Source organism: Lontra canadensis, unplaced genomic scaffold (assembly GCF_010015895.1).
Source record: "Lontra canadensis isolate GAN:19392208 unplaced genomic scaffold, GSC_riverotter_1.0 scaffold57, whole genome shotgun sequence".
NCBI lineage: Eukaryota > Metazoa > Chordata > Mammalia > Carnivora > Mustelidae > Lontra > Lontra canadensis.
The window spans coordinates 5,997,831-6,017,196 of record NW_022631051.1 but is presented as its reverse complement, the minus strand read 5'-3'; the positions used below and the strand labels follow the sequence as shown (position 1 = coordinate 6,017,196).

Below are 19,366 nucleotides of genomic sequence, written 5' to 3'. Positions count from 1 at the left end.
TCTTCATTAAGAATATTTTACAAGGGGGAAAAAGGGGGAAAATTCCAGACATCCTCGCTGGGCTCTCTCCCAGAGCTCAGCCTTCAGTTCCTTCCCTCCCATGTCCATACCAGCATCAGAAACGGGTTTACCCACTGGCACAACATCAGAAGGAAAAGCGCATCTCGGAGCACAAAATGCACACTTAGCAGCACACACTTGACTCATCTCACATACAGAAAACACTGTGTGCATTTTAATACTGGCCATGATATTTCCAGACCTTCCATGGTGGCTTTTGATGTTCCTTGGCTTTTGGGCTTTAGTATTTGGAATAAGTTGGATTTTCAAGATCCAGCATCTCGAGTTCCATTACTTGGTTTGTATCATATTAAACAAACTCTTATACTCCTTTTTGGCCCACCATCATGATGGGAGTGAGTTTTGGAGGCATATATAAGAAATAAAAGCAATGTATGTATTCTTAGCAAAAACAACAACAACAACAAAAATCCAAAAAAAAAACCCCATTTATTTCCAGATGTATCTTTATCTGCTAAAGGCCTCAGGTTGATCCAAAAAATTGAAACATCCAATGCCTGGTGATTGCAGATGTGGTCGGTGTATTTGTGGGAAAGCTGTAGGAGGATTATCCTGGCTGCCAAGTCCAGGTCCCCATCCAGCTCTCACGCAGGAGATTGTACCGGTCGCTTGCTCAAGAATCTAGAATGGCTCCCACAGCCCTCCTTGAGGCTGGCAAGTACATTTCATCTCCTTAACTGGTGATAACCACAGGAAACATTGTTAAGAAGGAGCCTGAGGCCACATAGGCTCAGGAGACAATAGGGCCAGGACTGGCAGGCAAAGAATGGTGTCAGGGGTACAAGAGATGGGCACGTAGGAGGAAGAAGCCCCAGATCCAATCACTCACTCTTCATTCTTTTAAGCCAGGCATAAACTATCCCCTTGGTATCCTTGTGTCTTCCACCATTCCCCAGGCAAATGATAAGGTAAGTGTTCTTCATGATCTCTGCTCCATAACACATGCCAAACTCCCTCCCACCTATATGCCTCTGTCTATTACCTTCCCTTCATGGAATTTCCTCCTACCTGACTGATCCCTGACAGGGCAGCTGAGGGCACACTTCATCCGTAAGCCTTTCCAAATCACTCCAGATGACTACAGACTTCCCTTTTCCTGAATTCTTTTGTCCCTTCTGCACCATGACATTTGGAGCTTTATTAAATATAGTCTTGTATTTACTCGTTAGATAGTTTCCTCCCATGCGTACTACTCTTGGCTTTCCAAATAGACGCAAATAGCTCTATGGAAAATACTTTTCTCTCTTTTCTTGTACTTCCCATAGAACATTACTGCACACACAAAAAAACTACCAAAAATTACTTGTTAATTTTAGTTAAACACTGAGAGGACCAATTTCCTTCCTCCTACTATAACCGAGTTCCACTTAGACCCTGAATGTTCTTTTCTTGGACTATCACCTCTTCACTTCAGGGAGTGTCTTGCCCCACTGGGAGCAGCCCCTCCAATCTCTCTCAGTGTTGTGCTAAGAGATACCAGAGCCTGGAGACCCTGATTCCAAGAGGGGCATGAAGAAACTTGGTCCCTGGTTAACTCCTGGGTGGTATCTACAGGGGATGGGAGGAACCTTGGGCAGAGGGGGCTAGTGATAAAGGAGCCACCCCCCTGAGTAGAAGCTCCCTTCCAATCTCCAAGCCCTTATCTCCATCATCAGTTGGGTTGGCTAACTTCCTACGGCTACCATTTGCAAGATAAAATATCTTAAGCTTGAGGGGAGTTCTCCTATCAGTACTTCTCCTCCACGATCCCTCCCTCACACTTTCTGATTTGTTTACAGCCCTAACCTAGCAGTGAGGTGTGGGATTCCAAGAAAAAGCCAGTGGGACACACCTAAGCTTGAAGAGCAGGTCAAATTAGAATCCATTACAAGAAATCCAATGTCCAAATGATGAAGAAAGGCAAGAAGAGTTTGGGGAAGTCCAAGGGGATTTGTAAACAAGGCCAAGAGTTCAAAATAAGGAAAAGAAGTTCAAGCCAAAGAAACAGGCCTGGGATCTACACGAGGTAGGACTAGGGTGGAAGTAATTTCTACCAAGAAAGTACTTACAATGATGGCTACAGGTCAAGGCTAGTTTGTTAGGCTGGTGGGGAAATTTGAAGGGGGGGGTGTTCTGGCCAGGAGAGGATAAGATCTCCTTTCCTTCCTTTGACACCTGAAGGATCTTGCCCCCATTGCCAACTACAACAGACGGTTCTTCCTGAGCAGGCTTTCTTGTGAAAATACCACAGCCATGTGACCCTAATCCCTTGCCCAAGCTAAAGGCAGCCAATACAGGCTGGATATGAAGAAGTCCCAATGTTCCAGGAGGCACAAGGTGCTGGCCTAAGCAGAAGCCTGATATTAATTAGATGGAGACAAACCCACCACATCTTTCCTTCTGACAACTTCCAGTGTGAGATGCAAAAGAGAGGGGGCCAGAGTACGGGAACGGCTTCTAAAGGGATGACAGGGTGATGGGTCAGGGGTACTGGATCCTGAAAGCTGGAGAGCGACTGTTTCCATTCTCCCGAAGGGGGGGGAGGGTGGGAGGGAGGCCCCAGAAGGCGTGGCCCACACAGGCCTGGGTCTATGCCCAAGTTTTCTGCACTACCTCATTCTTCCCCATCATCAACTCCTATCACCTAATGCAGTGCTTTTTCAAGGATGGCCCTTGGAGGCTTGTAAAAGGACCACTTCACAAAATTCACCTATCCCCAGCCTGCCACTGCCCGTTGGATCAGAATCTCAGGAGCTAGGTTTCTGGAATCGGCATGAGTCTCATGTTCATGGAACTTTCCAAACTACTGAAGCAAGGTGACCTACTTCTCTTTTTCTTTTCAAGACTTATCTGCTCCAATTCTCTGCCAGACCCAGGACAAGGCCGGGCAGTCTCTTGTGGGCTCCCAGACTTCCTGAAAAGAAGGTTTCTTTTCTCTCTAGACCCCAGGCCAAAGCTGCCCTCCTTAGAGTCACCTGGAATGAGCCCCATGCCACACATTACTTGTTCGAAAGTCCAGTGACCCACCACCGCTTGGCACTCATGCCAGTGTCTCCCGCCATCCAAGCGAGACAAATCACACAGCTTCTCCTGTGTGCTCTGGACTGCCCCTCCCTTCTAGTCCGAGGGCCTCTCAGGTCCTACACGATCAATCCAGCGGAGGTTCTGCTACTTTCTTTCAATTCTGTATTTCCCTAGAATGTCCCCAACTTGGCAACGGAGCAGGGGGGAGGGAGATGGAACCTTGTTTCTCAGGCCCCATCAGGAACTGCATACTCTCTTGCCTGGGAAGCTGGCATCGGAACTTTTCTCCAAGGCATATCTTCACTGCCAGGAAGAAAAGTGACAACCACGAGCACCTACAGTGTGCTGTATCTCCTGGGACAGAGCTACGAACAGTGTGGCCGATTCCAGCTTGCCTCCGGGCCACAGATTTCATAGTCACTTGGGCACAAGGACATTTTGTCAAGAACTCAAGATAGTCAGAGAAATATCGTAAAGATCAGGTGCCTAATAAAACAAGCCAGAAGTCCTGAATTCACCCGACCAGGAGATTTTGAATGCCTTTGACTCTGCCTAGTGTGCTCAGACCTTCATCCATCTTTTAGAACATGGAAGCATATAAAACACAGTGAAGGGATGTTAGGACGTCTCCTCCATGAAGCACTTCTGTACACGCATGCCTCAAGTGGGCTGTGTCAAGTTCACAGAGTTAATTCCATTTAAATTCCAGTACACTCTCCAAACAGGCCAGTCATACCTCTTCTTACTGACCTCCGAGCTTCCAGAACCGAAGTCCGTTAGAGGACACCGCCTCCACCTGTGGCCACGGTTACACGTGCACGTCAGATCTACAGCCTCTCCAAGACCCAAGGAAAAATAAAATACAGCTTTCTGGCAACTACAGAAGGGCAAAATGTTTTAGGATTAGAGTAAAAGAAGGTCAAGCTCTAAATAAGGTCTGGAGTAAAGAGGTTTGGCTAACTCCCCAGAAAAATCATACCAGCGGGCACAATCTGGAGCAGACAGATCGGCTGACCAAGAACTTGATTCCACAGCCATGGAAAGGAGTCAACGGCAGATGCCCACTAGGCTCTATCATTTATTGGACTATTCCAGTCTAGCAGCCGGCGGTTTACACAAGGACTAATAAACCCGGCTTCCCCTTCCCTGCTTTCCTAAATGGGAGTTTTAATATAGTTATCCTGGTTTTCTTTTGCACATTGGGTTTGTTGGGGATGGTGAAATTCATCATCTGGCCCAGTGTGTATATAAAACTTCTGTCAATCATATATAATGCATCTATAACATGCAGATATAGGGGTGTGCATGTCTCTGTGTGTAATATATACATATATATCCACATATATGCCACTGTTCTAATATTTACTTATTATTTCTATCTAAATCAACCTTTTGTTCATTAAATTTTTTTATTGAGACCATTGTAGAGCCACCTACAGTTATAAGAAATAAATTTCTCGTAGACTTTGTCCAGGTTCCCCAAATTGTAACATTTTACAAAACCATGGTATGATATCACAAATAGGATACTGACACTGGTATACTGTCTTATTCAGATTTCCCGTCTTACTGGTACTCATCTGTGTGTGTGTGTTAGATTCTATACAATTTTAACCTTTGTGTAGGTTCATGTCTCCACCACCACAGAGAAGACACCAAATAGTTCCAACATCACAAGGATCCCTGCTGTTGCCCTTTTAGAGCCACACCCACTTTCCTCCCCTTCACGTGCCCACCACATCACCCCTAAACAGAACCCCTGGCAACCACTAATCAGTCTTCTATTTCTAAAATATTTTCAACTCAAAGTCTCATATAAATGAAATAATATACAATGAACCCTCAGAGATCAGCTTTATTCGCTCAGCATAGTTGCCCTGGAGGTTCAATCCAAGTTGCCTGTAGCCATGGTTTGTTCCTTTTCACTGCTGCATACTATTCCATGGCCTGGATGCACCACGGTGTGCTGAGTCATTCACCTTTCACAGGATATCTGGGCTGACTGCAGTTTGGGGCTATTATTTTTAAAAAAGAAGCCTCCATGAATATTCATGTGCAGGTTTTGTGTGAACGTAAATTTTCATTTCTCTGGAATAAGTGCCCAAAGTATGATTGCTGGGCATATGGTAATTGCATATTTAGCTTTAAAAGAAACTGCCAGACTGTTTTCCAGAATATACTATTTTACACGCATACTGGCAACATATGAATGTGCCAGTCTGTCCACATCCTTGCCAGCATTAGGTGTTATAACTCTTTTATTTCAGCAATTCTGACAGGTCTGCTTATGATGCTTAAACACCTTTTCATGCCTATGCTTACCATCCTGATACTCTCCAGGGTGAAATAGACTTTGCTCATTTTCAAATTAGATTTTTTTAACCATTAAGTTGTAAGCGTTCTTTATATAGCCTACATGCTTATCCTTTGTCAGATATATGGTTTGCAAATAGTTTTGCTCAGCCTACAGCTTGCTTTTCCAAGCTCTTCACACGGGATTTCACAGAGCAAAGTGTTTTCAGTTTTGATGAGGTCCAATTTATCAATCTTTCCTTTATATGGAGTGAGCTTTTGCTGTCAAGTCTCACGATTCTTTACCTAGCTGCAAATCCTCAAGATTTTCTCGTAGGAGTTTTTCTAAAAGTTTTACAGTTTTACCTTTGACATTAAGCTCTTATGATTTTTTTTCTACAGTAATTGTTACATAAAGTGTGAGATTTAGGTTGCAGTCTTCTCCCTTCTATGGATGTCCAATTACTTCAGTACCGTTCATTGAAAACTAGGGGAAAAGGAGCAAAGCAAACCCAAAACACAGAAGAAAGGAAATGGTGCATAGAGAGAAAATAAATGGAATAGAAGAAGAGTGGAAAGAAATCAGTGAAACTGAATGTTGGTTCTTTGCAAAGATCAACAAAACTGACAAGCCTTCAGCTACAAAAGACAGTTAAAATTTCTAAAATCTGGAATGGAAGAGTAGACATCCCTGCTGACCTTACAGAAAGGAAAAGGATTATAAGAGAACACTGCGCACTACACAAACAAATGAGAGAACTTAATGAAATGAATAAGTTCCTAAAAATGTATAAATTATTCTAACTCAAGAAATAATAGAAAACTTGAACATACCTATAGCAAGTAAAGGAATTGGATTAGTATGTAAAATCTTTCCACAAAAGAAAAGCCTGGGTCCAGATGGCTTCACCCGTGATTTTATGACTTAAGGAAGTTAACACCAATCTTTCACAAACTTCTGGGCAATAGAAAAGAAGGGAACACTTTTCAATTCACTTTACAAAACCTACTGCGTTGATATACCAACATCAAACAAAGACAACAGACACAAAAAATGAAAACTACAGACAAATATCCTCATGAATACAGATACAAACCCTCAACAAAATGAGTAAACAGAACTCAGAAGCATATAAAAAGGATTATGCATCATGGCTAAGTGGGATTTGTCCCGGGAATGCAGGTGGTTTAACATTAGAAAATCAATTAATGTAATACGTTACATTAAGAAAAAAGAACAAAAACCACATGTTCACCTCAGAAGATGCAGAAAAAAGCTGTTGGCAAAATTAAACATTCATTCATGATTAAAACAAAACAAAACAAAACAAAACACCTAGCAGACTAAGAATAAAAGGCAACTTCACCACACTGATAAAGAAGATCTACGTAACACACCTGCCAACATCATAGTAAGAATGACTAAATGCTTTGCCCCTAAGATCAGCAAGATTATAATGTCTGCTCTCACCATTTCTATTCCAATTGTATTGGAAGTTTTAGACAGGGTAATTAGATAAGAAAAAGAAATAAAAGGCACCCAGACTGGAAAGGAAGAAGTAAAACTGTTTTCACAGACAACAGAATCTTGCATACACTAAAAACAAACATACCATAAACGAAATTAACAAAACAATCCCATTCACAATAGCATCAAGAAAAATCAAACACTTAGGAACAAGTATAGGAAAAGAAATGCAAAACTTGTACACTGACAACTACAAGACATGAGCAAAAGAAACTAAAGAAGACCTAAATAAAATGGAAAGGCATCTCATATTCATGGATCAGAAAACAATATTGGTAAGATGCCAATAATCCCCACATTGTCCTAAAGAGTCAACATATTTCCTATTAAAATCTTAGTAGCTTTTTTTTTTTGGTAGAAATTGAGAAGAGGATCCTAATGTTCATATAGAAATGCAAATGGAAATGCAAAAGGCCCAGAATAGTCGAACAGTCAAACAATCTTGAAAAAGAAAAACTAAATTGGGGGCCTTATAATTCCCAATTTCAAACTTATAAAACTACAACAATCAAAATCGTGGGGCATTAACAGAAGGATGTGTAGATCAACTGAATAGAATTAAGAGCCCAAAATAAGACTTACACTTATGGTCAACTAATTTTTGACTAAATTTCCAAAAAAAAAAAATTCAATGGGAAAAGGGTTGTCTTTTCAACAAACGGTTCTGGGAATTAGATATCCACACAGGCAAAGATTAATTTGGACCCTTACCTCATAACGCACATAATAATTAACTCTAAATATAAATATAAATGTAAATACAAATATAAATGTAAGCTCTAAAATTACAAAACTCTGAGAAAACATCCGAGTAATCTCTGTGATTTGAATTAGACAGTCACTTGAGCATAACAGATAAAAAGGGAAAAATCACAAATTGGACATTACAATTTTGCACTTCAAGAGACATAATAAAGATTTTAAGGAGAGCTCATGAAAAGGAAGAAATATTTGCAAATCATGCATCTGATAAAGGACTTGTATTCAGAATACATAAAGAACACTTACAACTCAATAATAAAAAGACAAATAACTCAATTAAAAATTGGGCAGAGGATTTGAAGAGACAGGTCTCCAAAGAAGATAAATGAATGACCAATAAGCATATGAGAAGGTGTTTAACATCATTAGTCATTAGAAAAATACAAACCCAAATCACATCAACACAACTTCACACCCACTAGGATGGCAATAATGCAAAAGCCTGGTAATAATGGTGTTGGTTGAGAATATAGAGAAAATTGGAACTTCGTACATTGCCAGTAGGCATACAAAGTGGTGCAGCCACTGTGGAAAACCATTGGGCAGTTCTTCAAATTGTTAAACACAGAGTTTCCACATGAGCCAGAGATTTCACTTCTCATAACACACCCAAGAGAAATGAAAACATATGTCCACACTAAATTTGTCCATGATTGTTTGCAGCAGCACTTTTTAAAGTGGCCAAAAAGTGGAAACAACTGAAATTTGAAGTTTCATTCAACTAGTGAGTGGGAAAGTCAAAAGTGGTATATTCATATGATGAGCTATTATTCTGCCATAAAAATGGCTACAGGTTACAACACTGAGGCATTTCAAAAACCTTATGCTCAGTGAAAGACGCCAGTCACAAAAGACCACGTAAGTGTATGATTTGTTTTCTACAAAATGTGCAGCAAAAGCAAATTTATAAAGACAAGAAAGTATGTTAGTGGTTGCCAGGGGCTGGAAGGAGTTGGACATTGGGAGTGACCCAATTGGCATATTCTTTGTAGGGTGATGGAAATGTTCTAAAATTAAATGTGATGATGACTGTACAACCCTAGAACTGTACAAAAATTTATTGACCTGTACACTTCAAACAGGTGGATTTTATGGTCTTTAAATTAGTTCAGTGAAATATATTTATAAATAACTTAAAATTTTAAATTATCTATTAATAAATATTTTAAAATTAAAAATCTACTAACATCCAGGGATGCCTGGGTGGCTCAATGGGTTAAGCCTCTGCCTTCGGCTCAGGTCTGATCTCAGGGTCCTGGGATCGAGCCTGGCATCCGGCTCTCTGCTCAAGAGGGGCCTGCTTCCCCCTCCCCCTCTGCCTGCCTCTCTGCCTACTTGTGATCTCTCTCTCTCTCTCTCTCTCTCTCTCTGTCAAATAAATAAATAAAATCTTTAAAAATTTACTAACATCCAACTTGTCTTTCTCTTTGACCTAAGCAAACTGGTCTTTTTCACTGAGGTTGGAAAGAGAATTGCAAAGGGAGTCATTTCTTTGTCGCATGATTCAGTAACAAGTGGCATCTAACACAACATTGTGGGTAACAAAAGATATACACTCCACACTTTAAACCACAACTGCAGGATCTTGAGAAGTCGCATGCAGACCTCACTGAGGCCAAACTAGAGAAGAAAGGGCACGACGCAGAAACATGAACTAGTGGAACAGCGGCCCCATGATGTGGCCACTGGAAGTAGCACCTAGGCTGTCTCCCACTGGGGACAGAGGAGCTGTGTGTGAATCTATGGTTGAAAGGGAGTTGGATGGACGACGTTAGCTGGGGCATCTTGAAAACTATACATATAGGCTTGGCACAAAGCAGAATGCCTGCCGAGAAGAATGCAATACCAGTGCATGGAAGGCAAATTCTACCCCAAGACACGGTACGTCTGTCTCCAGCTATCTGTGGCCAAGCCAACATGTCACAGACATGTTTGATCAGGCCAGGCTGTACTCTTCTAGAACACCCCCCTCTTCAAGACTACCTATGTTCCCACTCTCATCATGTCGATGGTGGGGAAAATCCTCTTAAGCCACCCTAATCCCCTCTCTTGGCCACAAATGCCTTGTCATGGTCTGAGAAAACCCTTCCATAGCCATTTAAACTGAAACAGAGAGAGTGCCAGAAACTCAATATGGAACATATCGAATGCCAGTCAGGCAATCTTGCTTTTTAGTTCCCTTTTTCCCAAAAATAATTGAAGTGGGATTCAGTTCCATGTCACCAAGAATCCCAATTCCAGTCAACTTTACAGCATTGTCTGCTTAAATTCTAGCCCATCAGTTCTGTCACAATACGGAAGGCTTAGTACCTTTAAAGTCATACCTTCACTACAATCCAGTGGTGTCGGATGACTGCACCCGCACTCAGCAAAGAGTGTTCCTACCCTCCCACCCCACCCGCTTCTGACGACAAAAGTTAAAGTGATTCTTTTGCAATTCTAGACAAACAACCTGTTTCAGGGTTATAGTAAAGAACGTAGAGATATGAGCTAAGTCTGGGGAGTTTAAAGATGTGCCCAGCCCCCGGGAGAACAAATGATTAAGTGGTGTTTATGGCTGTTATCATAAACCGATCTGATGCAATGTGATATAAAGCTTTTGAAATCCCAAAGAAACAGAGCAATTTGTCAAAGGCCATGTTAAGAGCTTTTGCAAGATCTGTTTCCATTGTTTATCTAACTTCAGCTTAATCGTACTTGGATGTGCAAAGCCTGAAGCATGACGTCGTTGTCTTTATGAAGACCCATGACTGGAATTGCAGAGAGTTAAATTAACCAGGGGGATGGAGAGGATGCAAATTCACTATTCCTTTTTCATTGCATTTTCATTTAGTAAAAAGACCTAGCTTCTCAGGCTGCATAAAAAAATCTCTAGTCCCTGTGGACTGGCTCCCTGTAAACCTTGGTCCAGGTAAAGAAAGATCAACAATCCATTGTCTTTGAGGGAAACCAAAGTGCTTCTATACCATAGGTCACCTTCAAATCCTACAACAAAATAGTGAGATTTTATAGACCCAACTATACCCTTAAGTTAAAGTTAGAACTGAAACAAACACGGGTGCTATGGGAAATGTTACAAATCCTAGCTCTCCTTACCATATGAGAGAGTTATTAAAATGGCTATTGTTGTAATAATGTCGATAAATAACAAAGAAGGTGACAACAAAAGTAATAAAAGCATTTAGCCCAAAGACCTCTAGAGTCAGGGATGTGACCGTGCTCAGTAGAGGAGATTAGGTTTTAATATGCACTCCTAGGTGATCCATCCAATTTGCATCTCATTATTTTCCCCTACGTCTACTCTGGTTGAACATGTACTACCCAGACCTTAAGTGGATGACCGTCGATTAAATCATTACACGGAGAACAGACTTAACAACACAGGCTTGACAGCTTTTTACATGTGGACATTCAGAGATGGAGATATTTACGACACCAAAAAAAATTTTAATGCATCTTACCTAATATCTGAGAGATCACACTTGTTTCCAGCAATAGCCATTACAATGTTTTCTGGACCATGTTCCTTCAGTTCTTTCACCCATTTCTTCAGGGTATGAAATGAATCCTAAATCCAAAATGTAAATCGGTCAATCACTGTAAAGACCCACCAACACAATATTTCAACCAAGTAGAAATATAAACCCAACCCAATGTAACAAAGGAAAATATTTTTAGGAAACTCACATACATTAACATCCTACCTCCATCTTGGCATAAGACTTAATATTAGCTAAGTTACACTTAAATAGCTGTAAAAGTTTCCTTTTCTGAAACCGAGACTTGACGAAGTTAAGAAAATCATGCCAGTAATTTTTTCTATAAATAACATTAATTTAAAATGATAGCCTTGATTCAACATGAAAATGACTGAAGTCATAGAACTAGACATGTTCATCTTATTTCAGGGAAGAAAGAGAAAGAATACAGATATACATTATCTCTGTCTCTGTCTCTGTCTCTCTCTCCCCATTTCCCCCTCCCTCTCTTTCTCTTTTCCTCTCATCCTATTTTCCTTTCTGCTCTTCACTCACAACCCTCCTTCAGCAAACCAGTCAAGGTAGACACCACATTTAGATTCAGGATCCCATAGGTGGTAACTGTGATGGGTCATTGAACCTGCAGTCCTGTGTGCTGAGTCAGCACTCCAGGAGTGGAAAAAACCAGCCAGCAACCACTGCAGTTTCTTGACGGATATCCTAGATCCTCAACGTGATAAAAATATGGTATACTATATATATGCAAATACACTACACATACATAAACATTATCCCTGACATTTTAAGTAGTGTGATTGAAACACTAATAGAAAATCAGCATTCCATAATTACAAAACATGCAGGACTTAAAAATAATTTTCCTCTTCCTGAAAAGCTGACGTTCCGCAGAGCTGTACTGGCAGGCATGACCTTGCCTCTATGACGAACAGACAGTCAATTTTAAAAATAAATGATCATTGTTGTTTATTTAATTTGGCCGATAAATCTGAAATGCTTCACTGCATATAGGTTGATAAACTCAATATATGGTGATTACTTCTGCCTACCATGCTATGAAATCTGATTCCAGGCTACTGGCAAGACTCAAGCCGTCAAGCCTCCGCTTCGGTCTTTCTAAGACAGAGAATCAACATACAGGGCATCAAAATTTTAAAGGGCTTTTATTTTCTTACCTGTTTCGTAATATCATATACTATGACAGCGGCAGCAGAACCACGATAGTACATGGGAGCCAGTGAATGAAACTGTTTAAGAACAATGCATAGTTTTAGGCCAAAGTCAACACATTTTATGCAACCCCAAATTAAATATAAGATTTTCCTGCTACATTATCCCTACAGGATCCCCGAATTCCCCCTAGAATTTTCCCAGGAACCCTATTAGGCAATAAATTCTCCCCCTCCACCACACATGTGCTTGTGGCCAACAGACCATGAAATTCACTTTTGGGCAAAGGCCAAGAATAAATTTTATTTTAAATGTACCTCTTCTATGAATTTTATTTTCTCTACCGCTCATTACTTAGCTAATACGACTGACCCAGGGCAATCTCATTAGAATTATTCACTGGTAAGAAAAAGATGTTTGCCAGTGGGAGGACAAAAGGAGACTGGCACAGATCACAAGACCCTCACTGAGTCCTTAATGAGGGCCACTGAGCAAGGGTGACTCTGAAACCCGCCCTTAGCCTGCACGGCTGCTGTCCCTCAAAGGCACACAGTGACACAGACAAGCTCCATTCCAAAACGTGAGCAAAGCACGGCTCACTGGTTACTAAAAGGCTCACCAGTCACTTTTGGGATAGAATCCTTTATCCCAAAAGAGGATAGATAATTAAGCTGAGGATACATAGACATTCTATGTCTATTTTGAAGAATAGCTCTTTGAATGCATTTGAAGACGATATCGTGGAAAGGTTTTGAAAGCTGAGAAGTAAGAGATAGCCCAACAGACAAATAGACAAAGGACAGACATAGATAAATCTCCGGGGAAGAGACGGAAATTACCAATAAATATTTTAAAACATTCAATTACGCTAAAAGAGATGAAAATAAAAGCAATGAAGAGGCATGTATTAATTTATTAAATATCAAAAAGATTTATTATATCCATTGCTGGTTTGGATTTGGGCAGGGGGCCACTCTCACATGTTACATGGGAATGTGTTTTAAGACCTTCTTTGGGCACCTGGGTGGCTCAGTTGGTTAAATGTCTGCCTTTGGCTCAGGTCATGATCTCAGGGTCTTGGGTTCGAGCCCTGGGTCAGGATCCCTGCTCTGTGGGGAACCTGCTTCTCTCTGCCCCTCCCCCTACTTGTGCATGTTCTCTCTCTCTCTCAAGCTCTCTGCCTCTCTCAAATAAATAAAATCTTTTTTTAAAAAAAAACCTTCTTATAAAAAGATGCTCAACATCACCAATCTTCAGAGAAATACAAATCAGAATCACAATGAGATATCACACCTGTTAGGACAGCTATTACCAAAAAGACAAAACATAACAAATATTGGTGAAGGTGCGGAAAAAAGGGAACCCTGATGCATCACTGGGAATATAAATTGGTGGAGTCACTGTAGAAAAGAGTACGAAGGGTCCACAAAAAACACACAACTATATGATCCAGCAATTCCCCTTTTGGATATATACCTAAAAGAAATGAAATCAAGTACTTCGAAAAGATATCTGCACTTCCACATTCATCACAGCCTTATTCACAATGCACAAGACATGGAAACAACATAAGTGCCTACTAATGAATCAATGAATGAAGAAAGTGTGGTGTGTGTCTATATACACAATGGAATACTACCCAGCACTTAAAAAGGAAAGCACTTAAAAAAAATCCGTTTGCAACAACATGGATGAATCTAAAATATATTAAGCCAAATGAAAGAAGCCAGGTGTAGAAAGAAAAAAACTACATGATCTCACTTATAGATGGAATCTTAAAAAGTCAAATACACAGAAGGAGAGAGTAGAAGGATGGTTAATAGGAGTAGGGAAGGGAAGGAATTGCAGAAATGTTGGTGAAAGGGTACAAAGTTGCAGTTACAAAGGGTGAATAAGTTCTAGAAACAACACACAGCATGGTGACTGGTTAATTATATTGTATTGATTCTGGAAATTTGCCAAAAGAGTAGATTTCAGGTGCTTTGGTAATTTACAAAAGGGAAAAGATAATTGTGAGAAGGTATGTTAACTAGTTTGACTCTAGTAATAATTTCACTATATCTATGTACCTCAAGCCATCATGTTGTACACTTTAAATATATCACTTTTTCTTTTAAAAGAGAAAGACTTTCTTTAAAAGCCACTATTAATAATATATATCAAAAGTTAAAACGTGCATATTGTTTGACCCAGCAATTCCACTTATAGGAACGTATACTAGAGTGATCATCACACACACCAAGATACTCATCCCTGTGTTATACATGGGAGCAAATATTTGAAAACACCCTAACGGTTCACCATAGAGAATCCATTAATGGTCTCTGGGTATAATGGAATATCCTGCAATAATTAAAACGATGGTGGGGATTTTCATGTATAGGAAAAGGTTACATACTGTTGAAGGAATAAAAAACGTCTCAAAGCAGCCTATGGAGCATGCTAAGATTTAGGGTAAAATGTGAGTGGGTCTGTCTGTGTGTACAGTTACAACAATGTTTCTCAAAATGTTCATGTGGGATTTCTAGTGATGTGCACAATTTTCTTAAAAGAGCACTATACATAGCATTATACATAGCACAAATGTTTATAATGTTTTTTTTTATAGAGAAAGATAATTTCTTTTTTTTTAAAGATTTTATTTATTTATTTGGCAGAGAGAGATCACAATAGGCAGAGAGGCAGGCAGAGAGAGAGGAGGAAGCAGGCTCCCTGCCGAGCAGAGAGCCTGATGCGGGGCTCGATCCCAGGACCCCGAGATCATGACCTGAGCCGAAGGCAGAGGCTTAACCCACTGAGCCACCCAGGCGCCCCCCCCTTTTTTTCTTTAATAAAATAGGTTTTCAAGTTAAAAAAGCAAAAGCAGCCATTTTTATTGGAGAGTAGGATAAGGAGCAGGGGCTAAGGAAGGATGGATCCTGAAGCTTTCCCAGTGAACAACAGAACCACCGTTCATTCACGTTTATTTCTCCCGGAATACTGATCGCTGAATAAAGACCTGCCAAACTGAAATGATCCTATTTGGAAATGTGAAGCACATCGGTTCTCACAATTTCCCTTTTAATGCACTGAGGAAGGCTAGTGGTGCACTCTCAAGAGTGTGGAAGGAAGCAAGCTCTTTCTTAACTCCTAGCCCTTGTGCAAGCGTCTGCCTTGAGCAGAAATCTTCCTGGTGCCTCTGTGGTTTTCATAAAAGGGAATGGGTTGGATGGGGCTCAGGATGAACCCAGGAGTTCCCAGCTGACGGCCCTTGGCCTCTTGCCAGGACTCACTGGAGGACAGCGGGCCATTTACCATGCGTGCCTTGCATATTCACTACCCAACACTGTGTGTTTGTTGTAATTGTTAGGCATCAATAAATCTATTTTTAATCTGTCCTTTGGCAATCCACTCCACGTATAGAAAATAAAATCAGAATTCTTACCCAAAGGGAGGAAAAAGCAATGTATTTTTGAAACATTCCTGCTTTGCTAAGGGTAAGGAATGCATATAAAGTGTCCTTCAGCCCAATTACATAAAATGTCCATTTTTTTTTCAAAATAGCTTCCATATAAGAAAGGTTTACTTAAACACAGCACATAGGTACAAAATTTACATCTCAAAAAATCAAGATACTCGTGGACTCAAGCACAGAGAGGAGTAAATTGTGAACATCTTCTTAAGACAGAGTCACTTTCAGCTATAATACCATGAGCTGAATCTGAAATGGTCACTGGTGTGCAGGACTCATGGATTATTGAATAGATCTTTGTATATAATGCATTACTTGTTCCTTCCTTCCTCCAAATGGAATCATTCTGAAATAAATCTGTTGGTGAAGCCACTTAAACGACTTTATTGCCAGGGACTTGGGGGTTTTAACGAGTTGAAAGTTCGTCTCTAGTCCAAAAGCCAATAATGCATTGACCAAAGGATAATATTTGTGGAGGACAAAAGGATAAATCACTTCTAGTTTACAATGTGTATACTCTTCCCCACACAAACATAAAAACAAAAGCACCACAACTGACTTAAATACTCAACATGACATAATTCAATTTCCGTAGAGTCCAAATTAAGACTGATGAAAACACTCACCTAAAAGATTCTTCTAGAAATACGGTTTTACAATCATAGGAGGTTGCTACAATTTTTAAATCTCACCTTGAAGAGTTCTTAAAAACTTAGCAGGACAGACACCAGCTCAAAATTCCTTCTTCTCTAACTACCCAACAAAATATCTAGAATACTAAAAATCAGAGTACTCAGATGACTCTCAAGTGACATTTAATTATTTAGAAAAAGCACAGGGAATTGTGAAAAGCAAATCTGACCCTCAAAAGAAATGGCTGTTCATGTACTTAGTGTGTGCAAATGTGCATTTTTAAATTTTGCGTGTCTACAGAATAAAAGAGAAGGAAACAGTCTCATTCAACCTTCTCAGACTTCTCAGCTTTTACAGATGGATGCTAACCCTGTCCCCACTACCAGGAACTGGGAGACAGAGGCATAACCTTTCTGGAAAGCAACGAAACAATGAATAGCAAGAGCAAGAAAATATTCATACACCGATTCAAGGATTGCGCTTCTGAAGGGAATGGTCAGAGATGGTCACAAAGTAACCAGATTTCACTCCAGAACTATCAGTCATGCTGAAAAACTGGAACTTATTTCAAAATCTAGCCATCAGGGACCAGAAAAGTAAACTTGTCTAGACTCCCTGTGAGTCTACATCTCTTCATACTTTGCCCTTAGCCATGCAATGGACTGCCAGGCAGGAGTGAAACACGTTTCTGAAAAATAAGAGACGGCATGAGACATAAGGGGCACAGTCTGGTATTTCCCAAGGGTCTTCTACCAAATCCTAGGTTCATGAGGTGCTTTTTGGAACAAAAACATTTCTTAGCCAAATAAGTTTCAGAAACACTTTACCTAATAATGTCCCCCTGGAGATTTGTGAAGTATTATTAGTATATTAAAGGCTCTGAAAATTTCTGTAGTGAAGAAATCTTTTTGTTTTGGTTTTAACTCAGATGTCTCAATTGATTTTTTTTTTTTTTACCTTTGTTCAAGTAATACTTATTAACATCTTGAGACCTAGTATGCTCAGAACCCACATTAAAGGCAAAGCATAAAGAGATCTAGGGAGTCTAATAGAGCCTGGCTCTATTCTGGTAAAATGCAGGCAGTGATGTGGGAAACAAAAGCAAAAGCAAAAGCAAAAAATTGTATCTCCTTACAACTTACACACGTCCTTGAGACAGGCAGAGTGACCTTCCTCTAAGGACTCAACAGTCTCGGTGTTAATAATTTAGCTTAACTTTAGCCCGACCTCCAGGATCCTGTAAGTCTCCTTTCATATATAAAAATTCCTTTGGGAATTTCCTTTATGTCTACACCCCCCCAAGGTATGAGTTAGCAATCATCCTCCAAGCATATGGCCCACTGATACACATCTGAAGGGACCCATGACTAAAGTGTCACTAGTAGTAATGACCTTTTCCTAAGAACAGCTAACCCTCCAAGGTCCTTGCTTCCAAATTCCTCAGAGACTGATGCTATCCCTAACCCACTTCCAACTTAAAAGTATATAAACAACCACTCTTCCTGACTCCAGTTCATTTCTTTCTGCCCATAGGTCTTGTCCCGTGTTTTAATAAAACCACCCTGTTTACATCAAAGATGCCTCAAGAATGCATTCTTGACCATTGGCTGCAAACCCCAATATTTTCAGATCAGATAACAGTGGGGGTGGGGTGAGTGGTGGTAACTAAGGTTTTTCCAGCTCTGTGATGTTACTCATGGCCAAGGTAAGGCAGACTTCAAATGGAACCTCTTTCCTTCGCGGTGCACTTGATTCTTCCAAGTGCATTACCTACAGCAGAGGCCTCCTTTCTTCCCATCCCATGCACACACTGTTCAGCACACAGTGGAAAGTCTTATTCCAGGAAATATCTGAATCCTCCAGGCCACCCAGTCTGCTTCAGGCAAAATTCCTTAAATGCAGGTTTGTGGCATCATAAATTCCATAGCAGCAAAAATTCTGCATGTCAAGAACGAGCAGTAGTGGAAAACTCACGAATTTTCCAAACAAGGACAGGCTCCAGCTGAGCTCTGCCTCCCCACATGAGAATTATCCAAGCCAGGCCGCTCTTGCATCAAGTCCAGGAACTTGTAGGAATGGGTCACGTGTAACGATTTTCAGACAACGCTGTCCCTGGTGAGTCGCTTGGATGCAGCCTGGGAGAACCCAGGCTGGTCTGTATCCAGTGCCAGCACACAGTGAAATTCTCACATCCTGCAGAACCCTGAGGCTATGGGCAGTCAAGGGCAGAAGCCAAAACATATCCCGAGGTTCCACAGGATTCAAACAGAGAGGCAAGTGGTAGAGGAAAATTCTTGACATTCCCAACATTCTCAGCTGGCAAAAGCTGAATGGAAAAACCATTACCGAATGTTCTTTCTGTGCCATTCAGAAGAATGTTTCTGGTGTCTACATGGACCCTCTCTTTCCATGGAGAAGCAGAAGTCCTATTTAATAGACCCACTCAGATGTCCTAAAATCCAATAGTGGGTAGAGGTGAAGAGATAAAAGGGCTGGGACTATTAACAGTTATTTCTGAATAATACCATGATAAGCAGAGCACCACTTATTATAATATGTCCAGATTGTTTTAAAAAACATTTTAATAGGATACACTACTTTACAATGAGAAAGGATTTTGACACCCCCCCCCCTTCTTTCTTCTTTCTTTCAATTTGCTAATTAAAGACAAAGAGTTCCCTTGGCATCCAGGGGTCAGGGAACTGAAGCAAAAGCACCAGGAGAAAGCTGGGTTTTAGAGGTAACTTCACCTCCGGTGGACTATTTTTTTTTTTTTTTAATAAACATATAATATATTTTTATCCCCAGGGGTACAGGTCTGTGAATCGCCAGGTTTACACACTTCACAGCACTCACCATAGCACATACCCTCCCCAATGTCCATCACCCGACCCCCCTCTCTCAACCCCCCTCCCCCCAGCAACCCTCAGTTTGTTTTGTGAGATTAAG

The 19,366-nt window shown here is 40.6% G+C and overlaps 1 protein-coding gene across 2 annotated transcripts in view; it reads right to left on the bottom strand.

Moving 5' to 3' along the window:
- RAB31 (RAB31, member RAS oncogene family) overlaps nucleotides 1-19,366 on the bottom strand; it is a 129,751-nt gene that overhangs the window by 29,490 nt on the left and 80,895 nt on the right. For both annotated transcript variants that reach the window (XM_032875761.1, XM_032875762.1), the window contains exons 4-5: nucleotides 12,339-12,410; nucleotides 11,128-11,234 (exon numbers count right to left, since the gene is read on the bottom strand). In XM_032875761.1, the coding sequence (XP_032731652.1) occupies nucleotides 11,128-11,234; nucleotides 12,339-12,410 (179 nt within the window). The remainder of the gene's footprint in view (nucleotides 1-11,127; nucleotides 11,235-12,338; nucleotides 12,411-19,366) is intronic.